Source organism: Oncorhynchus mykiss, chromosome 15 (genome assembly GCF_013265735.2).
Source record: "Oncorhynchus mykiss isolate Arlee chromosome 15, USDA_OmykA_1.1, whole genome shotgun sequence".
In the NCBI taxonomy this organism is placed as follows: domain Eukaryota; kingdom Metazoa; phylum Chordata; class Actinopteri; order Salmoniformes; family Salmonidae; genus Oncorhynchus; species Oncorhynchus mykiss.
The window spans coordinates 66,112,520-66,125,569 of record NC_048579.1 but is presented as its reverse complement, the minus strand read 5'-3'; the positions used below and the strand labels follow the sequence as shown (position 1 = coordinate 66,125,569).

The 13,050-nt window shown below is 45.4% G+C and overlaps 1 protein-coding gene across 4 annotated transcripts in view; it reads right to left on the bottom strand.

Moving 5' to 3' along the window:
- LOC118938829 (rab-3A-interacting protein-like) overlaps nt 1-13,050 on the bottom strand; it is a 95,029-nt gene that overhangs the window by 19,698 nt on the left and 62,281 nt on the right. For 3 of the 4 annotated variants that reach the window (XM_036944996.1, XM_036944995.1, XM_036944997.1), the window contains exons 5-7: nt 7,185-7,280; nt 4,497-4,574; nt 935-1,138 (exon numbers count right to left, since the gene is read on the bottom strand). In XM_036944996.1, coding sequence (XP_036800891.1) covers nt 935-1,138; nt 4,497-4,574; nt 7,185-7,280 — 378 coding nt within the window. The remainder of the gene's footprint in view (nt 1-934; nt 1,139-4,496; nt 4,575-7,184; nt 7,281-13,050) is intronic. The other variant, XM_036944999.1, reaches the window with a different exon arrangement.

Sequence of the window (13,050 nt, the reverse complement as noted above, 5' to 3'; positions counted from 1 at the left end):
TTAACTGCCTTGTTCAGGGGAACAGTGAGTTAACTGCCTTGTTCAGGGGAACAGTGGGTTAACTGCCTTGTTCAGGGGAACAGTGGGTTAACTGCCTTGTTCAGGGGAACAGTGGGTTAACTGCCTTGTTCAGGGGAACAGTGGGTTAACTGCCTTGTTCAGGGGAACAGTGGGTTAACTGCCTCGTTCAGGGGAACAGTGGGTTAACTGCCTCGTTCAGGGGAACAGTGGGTTAACTGCCTCGTTCAGGGGAACAGTGGGTGAACTGCCTCGTTCAGGGGAACAGTGGGTGAACTGCCTCGTTCAGGGGAACAGTGGGTTAACTGCCTCGTTCAGGGGAACAGTGGGTTAACTGCCTTGTTCAGGGGAACAGTGGGTTAACTGCCTTGTTCAGGGGCAGGAGGACAGATTTTGACCTTGTCCGCTCGGGGATTCGAACCAGCAACCTTTGGGATCTATAGACGTATGCCATTTCCAAATAGGCAGTTTAACACACACACAATACATGGTTCCTTATGGTCGACCTGGATATTGTATACCCACCAACTAAACATACAGTAGTTCTGTCTGCAGAGGCTTGTTTCTGTCATCTTTAACTCATATCTACTCCTCAGGGAACAATAACTCAGGAGACAAGGTGTCAGTTCTACTCCACACTGACGTACAGAGGGAGATGGCACTGCTCAGGCAACATGAATCAATAAGGAGTCGATAATAAATGATTCACTGCTCAGGCAAGATGAATCAATAAGGAGTTGATAATAAATGACTCACTGCTCAGGCAAGATTAATCAATAAGGAGTTGATAATAAATGACTCACTGCTCAGGCAAGATGAATCAATAAGGAGTTGATGATAAACCAGGTCTCAACAGAGACCTGCCGTGTGTGTGTGTGTGTGTGTGTGTGTGTGTGTATGTGTGTGTGTGTGTTACCTCTCTGCAGTCTCGTACGATGGGCTGTGTGCCGCTCAGTTCCTGTCCGCTGCCCAGCATGGCGCTGCTGGTACTCTTGTTGCGGCCGTGACCCTTCTTGAAGGGAGTCTTGGAGCCCCCAGGAAGGTCGTGACAGGGGGAGGTGGGGGACGTGGACAGGACCAAGGTCTTCAGGGCAGACACCTCCGCCTGGAGCACATCGATCTGGGGGGAGGGAGGGGGGGGAGTGGAACATCACACAAATAGAACCCATGTAGATACAGGTCTATCTTCTGTCTCGTCTCACACCGTTCTAACAGAGAGAGGTGAGGAACAGGTCTATCTTCTGTCTCGTCTCACACCGTTCTAACAGAGAGAGGTGAGGAACAGGTCTATCTTCTGTCTCGTCTCACACCGTTCTGACAGAGAGAGGTGAGGAACAGGTCTATCTTCTGTCTCGTCTCACACCGTTCTGACAGAGAGAGGTGAGGAACAGGTCTATCTTCTGTCTCGTCTCACACCGTTCTGACAGAGAGAGGTGAGGAACAGGTCTATCTTCTGTCTCGTCTCACACCGTTCTAACAGAGAGAGGTGAGGAACAGGTTTACATCGTCTCACAACGTTCTGACAGAGAGAGGTGAGGAACAGGTCTATCTTCTGTCTCGTCTCACACCGTTCTGAGAGAGAGAGGTGAGGAACAGGTCTATCTTCTGTCTCGTCTCGTTCTGACAGAGAGAGGTGAGGAACAGGTCTATCTTCTGTCTCGTCTCACACCGTTCTGACAGAGAGAGGTGAGGAACAGGTCTATCTTCTGTCTCGTCTCACACCGTTCTGACAGAGAGAGGTGAGGAACAGGTTTACATCGTCTCACAACGTTCTGACAGAGAGAGGTGAGGAACAGGTCTATCTTCTGTCTCACACCATTCTGACAGAGAGAGGTGAGGAACAGGTCTATCTTCTGTCTCACACCATTCTGACAGAGAGAGGTGAGGAACAGGTCTATCTTCTGTCTCGTCTCACACCGTTCTAACAGAGAGAGGTGAGGAACAGGTCTATCTTCTGTCTCGTCTCACACCGTTCTAACAGAGAGAGGTGAGGAACAGGTCTATCTTCTGTCTCACACCATTCTAACAGAGAGAGGTGAGGAACAGGTCTATCTTCTGTCTCGTCTCACACCGTTCTAACAGAGAGAGGTGAGGAACAGGTCTATCTTCTGTCTCGTCTCGTTCTGACAGAGAGAGGTGAGGAACAGGTCTATCTTCTGTCTCGTCTCACAACGTTCTAACAGAGAGAGGTGAGGAACAGGTCTATCTTCTGTCTCGTCTCACACCGTTCTGACAGAGAGAGGTGAGGAACAGGTCTATCTTCTGTCTCGTCTCACACCGTTCTGACAGAGAGAGGTGAGGAACAGGTCTATCTTCTGTCTCGTCTCACACCATTCTGACAGAGAGAGGTGAGGAACAGGTCTATCTTCTGTCTCGTCTCACACCGTTCTAACAGAGAGAGGTGAGGAACAGGTCTATCTTCTGTCTCGTCTCACACCATTCTGACAGAGAGAGGTGAGGAACAGGTCTATCTTCTGTCTCGTCTCACACCGTTCTAACAGAGAGAGGTGAGGAACAGGTCTATCTTCTGTCTCGTCTCACACCGTTCTGACAGAGAGAGGTGAGGAACAGGTCTATCTTCTGTCTCGTCTCACACCGTTCTAACAGAGAGAGGTGAGGAACAGGTCTATCTTCTGTCTCGTCTCACACCGTTCTAACAGAGAGAGGTGAGGAACAGGTCTATCTTCTGTCTCGTCTCACACCGTTCTAACAGAGAGAGGTGAGGAACAGGTCTATCTTCTGTCTCGTCTCACACCGTTCTGACAGAGAGAGGTGAGGAACAGGTCTATCTTCTGTCTCGTCTCGTTCTGACAGAGAGAGGTGAGGAACAGGTCTATCTTCTGTCTCACACCGTTCTGACAGAGAGAGGTGAGGAACAGGTCTATCTTCTGTCTCGTCTCGTTCTGACAGAGAGGTGTGAACAGGACTGTTACTGTCAGACTGATAGGATATGATCTACAGGACTGTTACTGTCAGACTGATATATGATCTACAGGACTGTTACTGTCAGACTGATAGGATATGATCTACAGGACTGTTACTGTCAGACTGATAGGATATAATCTACAGGACTGTTACTGTCAGACTGATATATGATCTACAGGACTGTTACTGTCAGACTGATAGGATATGATCTACAGGACTGTTACTGTCAGACTGATATACGATCTACAGGACTGTTACTGTCAGACTGATATACGATCTACAGGACTGTTACTGTCAGACTGATAGGATATGATCTACAGGACTGTTACTGTCAGACTGATAGGATATGATCTACAGGACTGTTACTGTCAGACTGATAGGATATAATCTACAGGACTGTTACTGTCAGACTGATAGGATATGATCTACAGGACTGTTACTGTCAGACTGATAGGATATGATCTACAGGACTGTTACTGTCAGACTGATATATGATCTACAGGACTGTTACTGTCAGACTGATAGGATATGATCTACAGGACTGTTACTGTCAGACTGATAGGATATGATCTACAGGACTGTTACCATCAGACTGATATATGATCTACAGGACTGTTACTGTCAGACTGATAGGATATGATCTACAGGACTGTTACCATCAGACTGATATACGATCTACAGGACTGTTACTGTCAGACTGATATACGATCTACAGGACTGTTACTGTCAGACTGATAGGATATAATCTACAGGACTGTTACTGTCAGACTGATAGGATATGATCTACAGGACTGTTACCGTCAGACTGATAGGATATAATCTACAGGACTGTTACTGTCAGACTGATAGGATATGATCTACAGGACTGTTACTGTCAGACTGATATATAATCTACAGGACTGTTACTGTCAGACTGATAGGATATACGATCTACAGGACTGTTACTGTCAGACTGATAGGATATGATCTACAGGACTGTTACTGTCAGACTGATAGGATATAATCTACAGGACTGTTACCGTCAGACTGATAGGATATAATCTACAGGACTGTTACTGTCAGACTGATATATGATCTACAGGACTGTTACTGTCAGACTGATAGGATATGATCTACAGGACTGTTACTGTCAGACTGATAGGATATGATCTACAGGACTGTTACTGTCAGACTGATAGGATATAATCTACAGGACTGTTACTGTCAGACTGATATATGATCTACAGGACTGTTACTGTCAGACTGATAGGATATGATCTACAGGACTGTTACTGCTATCACTCACAGAAATGATACACCCTGCTATTAAAGCAGCCAGACATGGTGCACTACAGTCAGTACGTTCCTGTGGCTCCCATTACCAGCCAGCCGGGAGGCTGCAGTGGTGTGACTGACACCTTTAGTGAAGAGGCAGCACATAAATCATCCCAGACACACCTGCAGAATTGTCATTAGAAGACCATCAGACTGGGTCAGCCACTCCATTTCCATGAGGGTAACAGTCATGTAGACACAGTAGTACTGAACATGGTTGTGAATGGTTCAGTCCTCACCTTGTTCAGAGCTTCCTTCAGCTGCTTCTCAGCCGTCGACTGTTTGATGTTGGCCTCACGCACCATCTTGTGAGCTTCCTGTAAGAAGGCACGAGACGTTAGACCCACAATGCGTCACTCATCGCCCTGACCTCTAACCCCTACCGACTTCTGACACAAAACAGAGAACCCAACAACCAAACACAAGTCAAGACAACCTGAGTCAGAGTCACAGCTGACACCAAACACCCAGAGAAAAGCAGGTTAGTGTCTTTACAAACTAACAAGAGCTTTGAAAACAGGAGAAAAGAGAGACAAAGGAGACCGAGAAAGAGAGAGAGGATGGAAACTGTTAATTTAGCTACGTAAGACAAGGGAGGAGAGACAAAGGAGACCTAGAGAGAGGATGGAAACTGTTAATTTAGCTACGTAAGACAAGGGAGGAGAGACAAAGGAGACCGAGAGAGAGGATGGAAACTGTTAATCTAGCTACGTAAGACAAGGGAGGAGAGACAAAGGAGACCTAGAGAGAGGATGGAAACTGTTAATTTAGCTACGTAAGACAAGGGAGGAGAGACAAAGGAGACCTAGAGAGAGGATGGAAACTGTTAATCTAGCTACGTAAGACAAGGGAGGAGAGACAAAGGAGACCTAGAGAGAGGATGGAAACTGTTAATCTAGCTACGTAAGACAAGGGAGGAGAGACAAAGGAGACCTAGAGAGAGGATGGAAACTGTTAATCTAGCTACGTAAGACAAGGGAGGAGAGACAAAGGAGACCTAGAGAGAGGATGGAAACTGTTAATCTAGCTACGTAAGACAAGGGAGGAGAGACAAAGGAGACAGAGAGAGAGAGGATGGAAACTGTTAATCTAGCTACGTAAGACAAGGGAGGAGAGACAAAGGAGACCTAGAGAGAGGATGGAAACTGTTAATCTAGCTACGTAAGACAAGGGAGGAGAGACAAAGGAGACCTAGAGAGAGGATGGAAACTGTTAATCTAGCTACGTAAGACAAGGGAGGAGAGACAAAGGAGACAGAGAGAGAGAGGATGGAAACTGTTAATCTAGCTACGTAAGACAAGGGAGGAGAGACAAAGGAGACCGAGAGAGAGGATGGACACTGTTAATCTAGCTACGTAAGACAAGGGAGGAGAGACAAAGGAGACCTAGAGAGAGGATGGAAACTGTTAATCTAGCTACGTAAGACAAGGGAGGAGAGACAAAGGAGACCTAGAGAGAGGATGGAAACTGTTAATCTAGCTACGTAAGACAAGGGAGGAGAGACAAAGGAGACCTAGAGAGAGGATGGAAACTGTTAATCTAGCTACGTAAGACAAGGGAGGAGAGACAAAGGAGACCTAGAGAGAGGATGGAAACTGTTAATCTAGCTACGTAAGACAAGGGAGGAGAGACAAAGGAGACCTAGAGAGAGGATGGAAACTGTTAATCTAGCTACGTAAGACAAGGGAGGAAAGACAAAGGAGACCTAGAGAGAGGATGGAAACTGTTAATCTAGCTACGTAAGACAAGGGAGGAGAGACAAAGGAGACCTAGAGAGAGGATGGAAACTGTTAATCTAGCTACGTAAGACAAGGGAGGAGAGACAAAGGAGACCGAGAGAGAGGATGGAAACTGTTAATCTAGCTACGTAAGACAAGGGAGGAGAGACAAAGGAGACCTAGAGAGAGGATGGAAACTGTTAATCTAGCTACGTAAGACAAGGGAGGAGAGACAAAGGAGACCGAGAGAGAGGATGGAAACTGTTAATCTAGCTACGTAAGACAAGGGAGGAGAGACAAAGGAGACCTAGAGAGAGGATGGAAACTGTTAATCTAGCTAGGTAAGACAAGGGAGGAGAGACAAAGGAGACCTAGAGAGAGGATGGAAACTGTTAATCTAGCTACGTAAGACAAGGGAGGAGAGACAAAGGAGACCTAGAAAGAGAGAGGATGGAAACTGTTAATCTAGCTACGTAAGACAAGGGAGGAGAGACAAAGGAGACCTAGAGAGAGGATGGAAACTGTTAATCTAGCTACGTAAGACAAGGGAGGAGAGACAAAGGAGACCTAGAGAGAGGATGGAAACTGTTAATCTAGCTACGTAAAACAAGGGAGGAGAGACAAAGGAGACCTAGAGAGAGGATGGAAACTGTTAATCTAGCTACGTAAGACAAGGGAGGAGAGACAAAGGAGACCTAGAGAGAGGATGGAAACTGTTAATCTAGCTACGTAAGACAAGGGAGGAGAGACAAAGGAGACCGAGAGAGAGAGGATGGAAACTGTTAATCTAGCTACGTAAGACAAGGGAGGAGAGACAAAGGAGACCGAGAGAGAGGATGGAAACTGTTAATCTAGCTACGTAAGACAAGGGAGGAGAGACAAAGGAGACCGAGAGAGAGGATGGAAACTGTTAATCTAGCTACGTAAGACAAGGGAGGAGAGACAAAGGAGACCTAGAGAGAGGATGGAAACTGTTAATCTAGCTACGTAAGACAAGGGAGGAAAGACAAAGGAGACCTAGAGAGAGGATGGAAACTGTTAATCTAGCTACGTAAGACAAGGGAGGAGAGACAAAGGAGACCTAGAGAGAGGATGGAAACTGTTAATCTAGCTAGGTAAGAGAAGGGAGGCGCAAAGCCAAAACACTGATCACAAGGAGAGCCGTCTCAGTGTTTCTGGGGGGGGGGTGAATTAGCCGGTGGGACCAACCTCAAACAGGCTAGCAGTGAGCTCCTCCAGTTCCTGGCCCAGTTGGTCCCTGACTTTAGAAAGCCTTTCACACTCCTCGTCTTTCAACTTAACATCCTTAAGAAATGAGAAAAAAAAAAAAACACAAAAAATGGACAAACACAAAACGTGATGAACGTAAATATAAATGACCAGGTAATAATAATGACCAAGGAAAAATCAAATGTGGGTTTATTTTAGCAGCCGAAATAAGATGAAACAAATCAAAAATGTGAAATGGAACCGTGACTTGGTGTGAATGTTGTGTGTGTAGACTTCTTAACACAGGCATGTACTGGAAACACACACAGTTCAGTTGACAGCAGGCCAAGTTTCGATAGCTGAAATCAAAACGTTTATATTACCCTAATAACATATTACCCTGTACAGTAAATGTATTTCAGAGCAATAAAATACTTAGTTCCTGGAAGAGATCTTTAACAGTGTGTGGCCCTTATTGTCCTATACTGGTTCCTGGAAGGGATCTTTCACAGTGTGTGGCCCTTATTGTCCTATACTGGTTCCTGGAACAGATATTTAACCGTGTGTGGCCCTTATTGTTCTATACTGGTTCCTGGAAGGGATCTTTCACAGTGTGTGGCCCTTATTGTTCTATACAGGTTCCTGGAACAGATATTTAACCGTGTGTGGCCCTTATTGTTCTATACTGGTTCCTGGAAGGGATCTTTAACAGTGTGTGGCCCTTATTGTCCTATACTGGTTCCTGGAAGAGATATATAACAGTGTGTGGCCCTTATTGTCCTATACTGGTTCCTGGAAGGGATCTTTCACAGTGTGTGGCCCTTATTGTTCTATACTGGTTCCTGGAACAGATATTTAACCGTGTGTGGCCCTTATTGTTCTATACTGGTTCCTGGAAGGGATCTTTAACATCTCTAGGGTACGTGGGATGGTAGCGTCCCACCTCGTCAACAGCCAGTGAAACTGCAGGGCGCCAAATTCAAAACAACAGAAATCCCATAATTAAAATTCCTCAAACATACTTGTATTTTACACCATTTTAAAGATACACTTGTTGTAAATCCAGCCACAGTGTCCGATTTCAAAAAGGCTATACAGGGAAAACACACCAAACTATTATGTTAGGTCAGAGCCAAGTCACAGAAAAACACAGCCATTTTTCCAGCCAAAGAGAGGAGTCACAAAAAGCAGAAAGAGATTAAATTGATCACTAACCCTTGATGATCTTCATCAGATGACACTCATAGGACTTCATGTTACACAATACATGTATGTTTTGTTCGGTCGGTAAAGTTCATATTTATATCCAAAAATCGGAGTTTACATTGGCGCGTTATGTTCAGTAGTTCCAAAACATTCGGTGATTTTGCAGAGAGCCACATCAATTTACAGAAATACTCATAATAAACATTGATAAAAGATACAACTGTTATGCATGGAATTTTAGATCCACTTCTCCTTAATGCAACCGCTGTGTCAGATTTCAAAAAAACTTTACGGAAAAAGCACACCATGCAATAATCTGAGTACAGCGCTCAGAGACCAAAACAACCCAAACAGATATCCGCCATGTTGTGTCGTCAACAGAAGTCAGAAATAGCATTATAAATATTCACTTACCTTTGATGATCTTCATCAGAATGCACTCCCAGGAATCCCAGTTCCACAATAAATGTTTGTTTTGTTCGATAATGTCCATCATTTATGTCCAAATAGCTCCTTTTTGTTAGCGCGTTCAGTACACAATCCAAACTCACGACGCGCGATCACTAGGAGCAGACGAAAAGTCAAAAAGTTCCGTTACAGTCTGTAGAAACATGTCAAACGATGTATAGAATCAATCTTTAGGATGTTTTTAACATAAATCTTCAATAATGTTCCAACCGGAGAATTCCTTTGTCTGTAGAAATGCAATGGAGCAGAGCTAACTATCACATGAACGCGCGAGACTGAGCTTGTGGCTCTCTGGAAGACCTCTGACTCAATCCCCTCTCATTCTCCCCCACTTCACAGTAGAAGCATCAAACAAGGTTCTAAAGACTGTTGACATCTAGTGGAAGCCTTGGGAAGTGTAATATGACCCCTGTAGACACTGTATATTCGATAGGCCAAGAGTTGAAAAACTACAAACCTCAGATTTCCCACTTCCTGGTTGGATTGTTTCTCAGGTTATTGCCTGCCATATGAGTTCTGCTATACTCACAGACATCATTCAAACAGTTTGAGAAACGTCAGAGTGTTTTTCTATCCAAATATACTATTATATGCATATTCTAGCTTTTATGGCTGAGAAGCAGGCAGTTTAATTTGGGCTTTTCATCCACAATCCCCAATGCTGCCCCCCTACCCTAGAGAAGTTAACAGTGTGTGGCCCTTATTGTTCTATACTACTTCCTGGAAGGAACATGGACATCCACTGTAGGCTGTATAAACTGGGTGTTGTCCATGTCATATAATACAACAGAAACATTCCTGTGTCCATTTGACCTGCTGCTTCTTAGTAAATATAACTTTATAGTGAGGCTACACCCACTAACCCCCACCAACACCACCCACATGCTGATGCAGTAACAGTTGTTCACCCAGTAATTATATGTGAAGAGCTACAACCACACACACACACACACACACACACAGGGATTACTAGTCCTCTCCTCTGGCAAGGTGACACCTCTTCACACATTGTTTTGTTAACAAACCCAGTAGTTAAATAACTTTCCAGGGCCTGACCAAATACAACAGGACTAGATACTAGTGGTATTCTAGACCGTGGTAAACAACAGGACAGACACTAGTGGTATTCTAGACCGTGGTAAACAACAGGACAGACACTAGTGGTAAACAACAGGACAGACACTAGTGGTAAACAACAGGACAGACACTAGTGGTAAACAACAGGACAGACACTAGTGGTAAACAACAGGACAGACACTAGTGGTATTCTAGACCATGGTAAACAACAGGACAGACACTAGTGGTAAACAACAGGACAGACACTAGTGGTAAACAACAGGACAGACACTAGTGGTAAACAACAGGACAGACACTAGTGGTAAACAACAGGACAGACACTAGTGGTAAACAACAGGACAGACACTAGTGGTATTCTAGACCATGGTAAACAACAGGACAGACACTAGTGGTAAACAACAGGACAGACACTAGTGGTATTCTAGACCATGGTAAACAACAGGACAGACACTAGTGGTAAACAACAGGACAGACACTAGTGGTAAACAACAGGACAGACACTAGTGGTAAACAACAGGACAGACACTAGTGGTAAACAACAGGACAGACACTAGTGGTAAACAACAGGACAGACACTAGTGGTAAACAACAGGACAGACACTAGAGGTAAACAACAGGACAGACACTAGTGGTAAACAACAGGACAGACACCAGTGGTAAACAACAGGACAGACACTAGTGGTATTCAATGGCTCAGATTAGTAGTGGGAGCTGGCTTACAGCGTGCACACACACACACACACACGCCCGGACAAGGTTCCCTCGCGCTCATCGAACACAAGGTCATCGCCATGCCGACAGAGGCAGAAGGGTGAGAGTAGTGATCAACGCAGGAAGTGGAGGGAGAATGGGCAGGGAACGGCAGGAAAGGGGGAAGAAGGTTGGGGCTGACCCTGCTGGTTCTGGAGTGGACAACTTGTCTGAGCTGCGTAGACTGTCTGGGGGAATCAGTGATTTACCTGTCTGTCTGTGATCGGCTGGTCACCTGTTAAGGCTGTACAGACCCACAGCCTTAAACTGATTGGGAAGGAGGAACTGGGTGTTTGCACAACGTTTCCCTCTCCTTACTGGAAGAGACACTGGCAACAGGACAGCAGTCAGTCCTGGTGCAGCGAGGAGCAGCCAGACTGGGTAATACAGTGAGGAAGACACACAGCTTTCTCTGAGGGGAAATGGCAGAGGGATCGTCAAGAATTGTGATTCCAAATCCATGAGGGGTCACCATAAGGTCAGCAGTGGTCAATAAGAACACCTGAGAATGACTGATTGGTTCAATCTAACCTCCCCCGGGCCACCCTGCTAGTAGCATGACCCTGCACCTCATTGGAGTGGTCTGATTTGGAGCATCTGTGATAGTGAATGAGGTCCAGTCTAATGGCTGTAGTTATAATCCAGGACTTCCCTGATGCTAATGGAACTGAAGGAGCCTCCAAGGGATACTGGGGTTTCCTCTAGTACAGTAGCTAGCTGGTGATTCAGCACCACCTTCTAGTACAGTAGCTAGCTGGTGATTCAGCACCACCTTCTAGTACAGTAGCTAGCTGGTGATTCAGCACCACCTTCTAGTACAGTAGCTAGCTGGTGATTCAGCACCACCTTCTAGTACAGTAGCTAGCTGGTGATTCAGCACCACCTTCTAGTACAGTAGCTAGCTGGTGATTCAGCACCACCTTCTAGGACAGTAGCTAGCTGGTGATTCAGCACCACCTTCTAGTACAGTAGCTAGCTGGTGATTCAGCACCACCTTCTAGTACAGTAGCTAGCTGGTGATTCAGCACCACCTTCTAGTACAGTAGCTAGCTGGTGATTCAGCACCACCTTCTAGTACAGTAGCTGGCTGGTGATTCAGTACCACATGTCTTCTAGTACAGTAGCTAGCTGGTGATTCAGTACCACAGGTCTCTCTCTCAAACCCCTCTCTCTTTCACTCATGATTTTCTGTCTTTCGTTCTCTCGCTCTCCTTCCGTCTTACAATCTTTCTTTCTCTCTCCCACATCCTTGCTCTGAGCAGCAGGACTGAGAAAGACAGAATGTGGGTGCAACTGGCAGCTGCGTCTCTCTCACACCATTTAATTCCAGAGATCTCTAAATCAGGTAGTGAGATGACACCTTGACTCTGTCTGGCACACCAGTGCAGTTAGAATGTTCAGAAGAAACAGAGGTAAAAACAACAACGTTTGATAATTGACACGTGACAAACTCCTGTTTCTGGTTCTAATATGCTGCTCTGATAGAGGCTGAATGAAGAAGCTGAATGAAGAGGCAGAATGAAGAGGCAGAATGAAGAGGCAGAATGAAGAGGCTGAATAGGAAGATGGCACCTATTGAGATGGCAGCGTCGCTTCCAGTCCTAATTTATTCTAAAGTATTATTTATTACATTGTTAGCCCAGAAAACCTTAAGTGTTATTACATACAGTCGGGAACAGCTATTGAATATCAGAGAGACGTCAACTTGCCAGCACAACCAGGAATACGACTTTGCCAAAGCGGATCCTTTGTCTGCACCTCCCATGGCATTTGAACTGATTCCAGAGGCCGATCCAAAACAACGCAGTCGGAGGAGAGGGTGTCGGAGCGATCTTCTAGTGAGGCTTCGGATGCGCACACACCACCCAACGCTTCCGAGTACATTACTCGTTAACTAGGGACCAGACATTAGCAAAGCAGATGAAATCAGGGCAAGAGATACTTTCCAAAGAGATATCTGGGATTGTAACATGCTCTGTTCCACTGAGACATGGCTAGCTAGCTGGGGACATGCTGTCGGAGTCCGTACAGCCAACAGGATTTTCAGTGCATCGTGCCGACAGGAACAAACATCTCTCCTGTAAAGAAGAAGGGCGGGGGTGTATGTTTCACAATTAACGACTCATGGTGTAATTGAAACAACATACAAGAACTCAAGTCCTTTTGTTCACCTGACCTAGAGTTCCTCACAATAAAATGCAGGCCGTATTAACTCCCAAGAGAACTCTACTCGGTTATCGCCACTGCCGTGTATATCCCCCGCAAGCGGATACCAAGACAGCCATCAAGGAACTTGAAAACCATATATCCTGAGGCTGCATTTATTGTAGCTGGGGATTTTAACAAAGCTAATTTGAGAACAAGG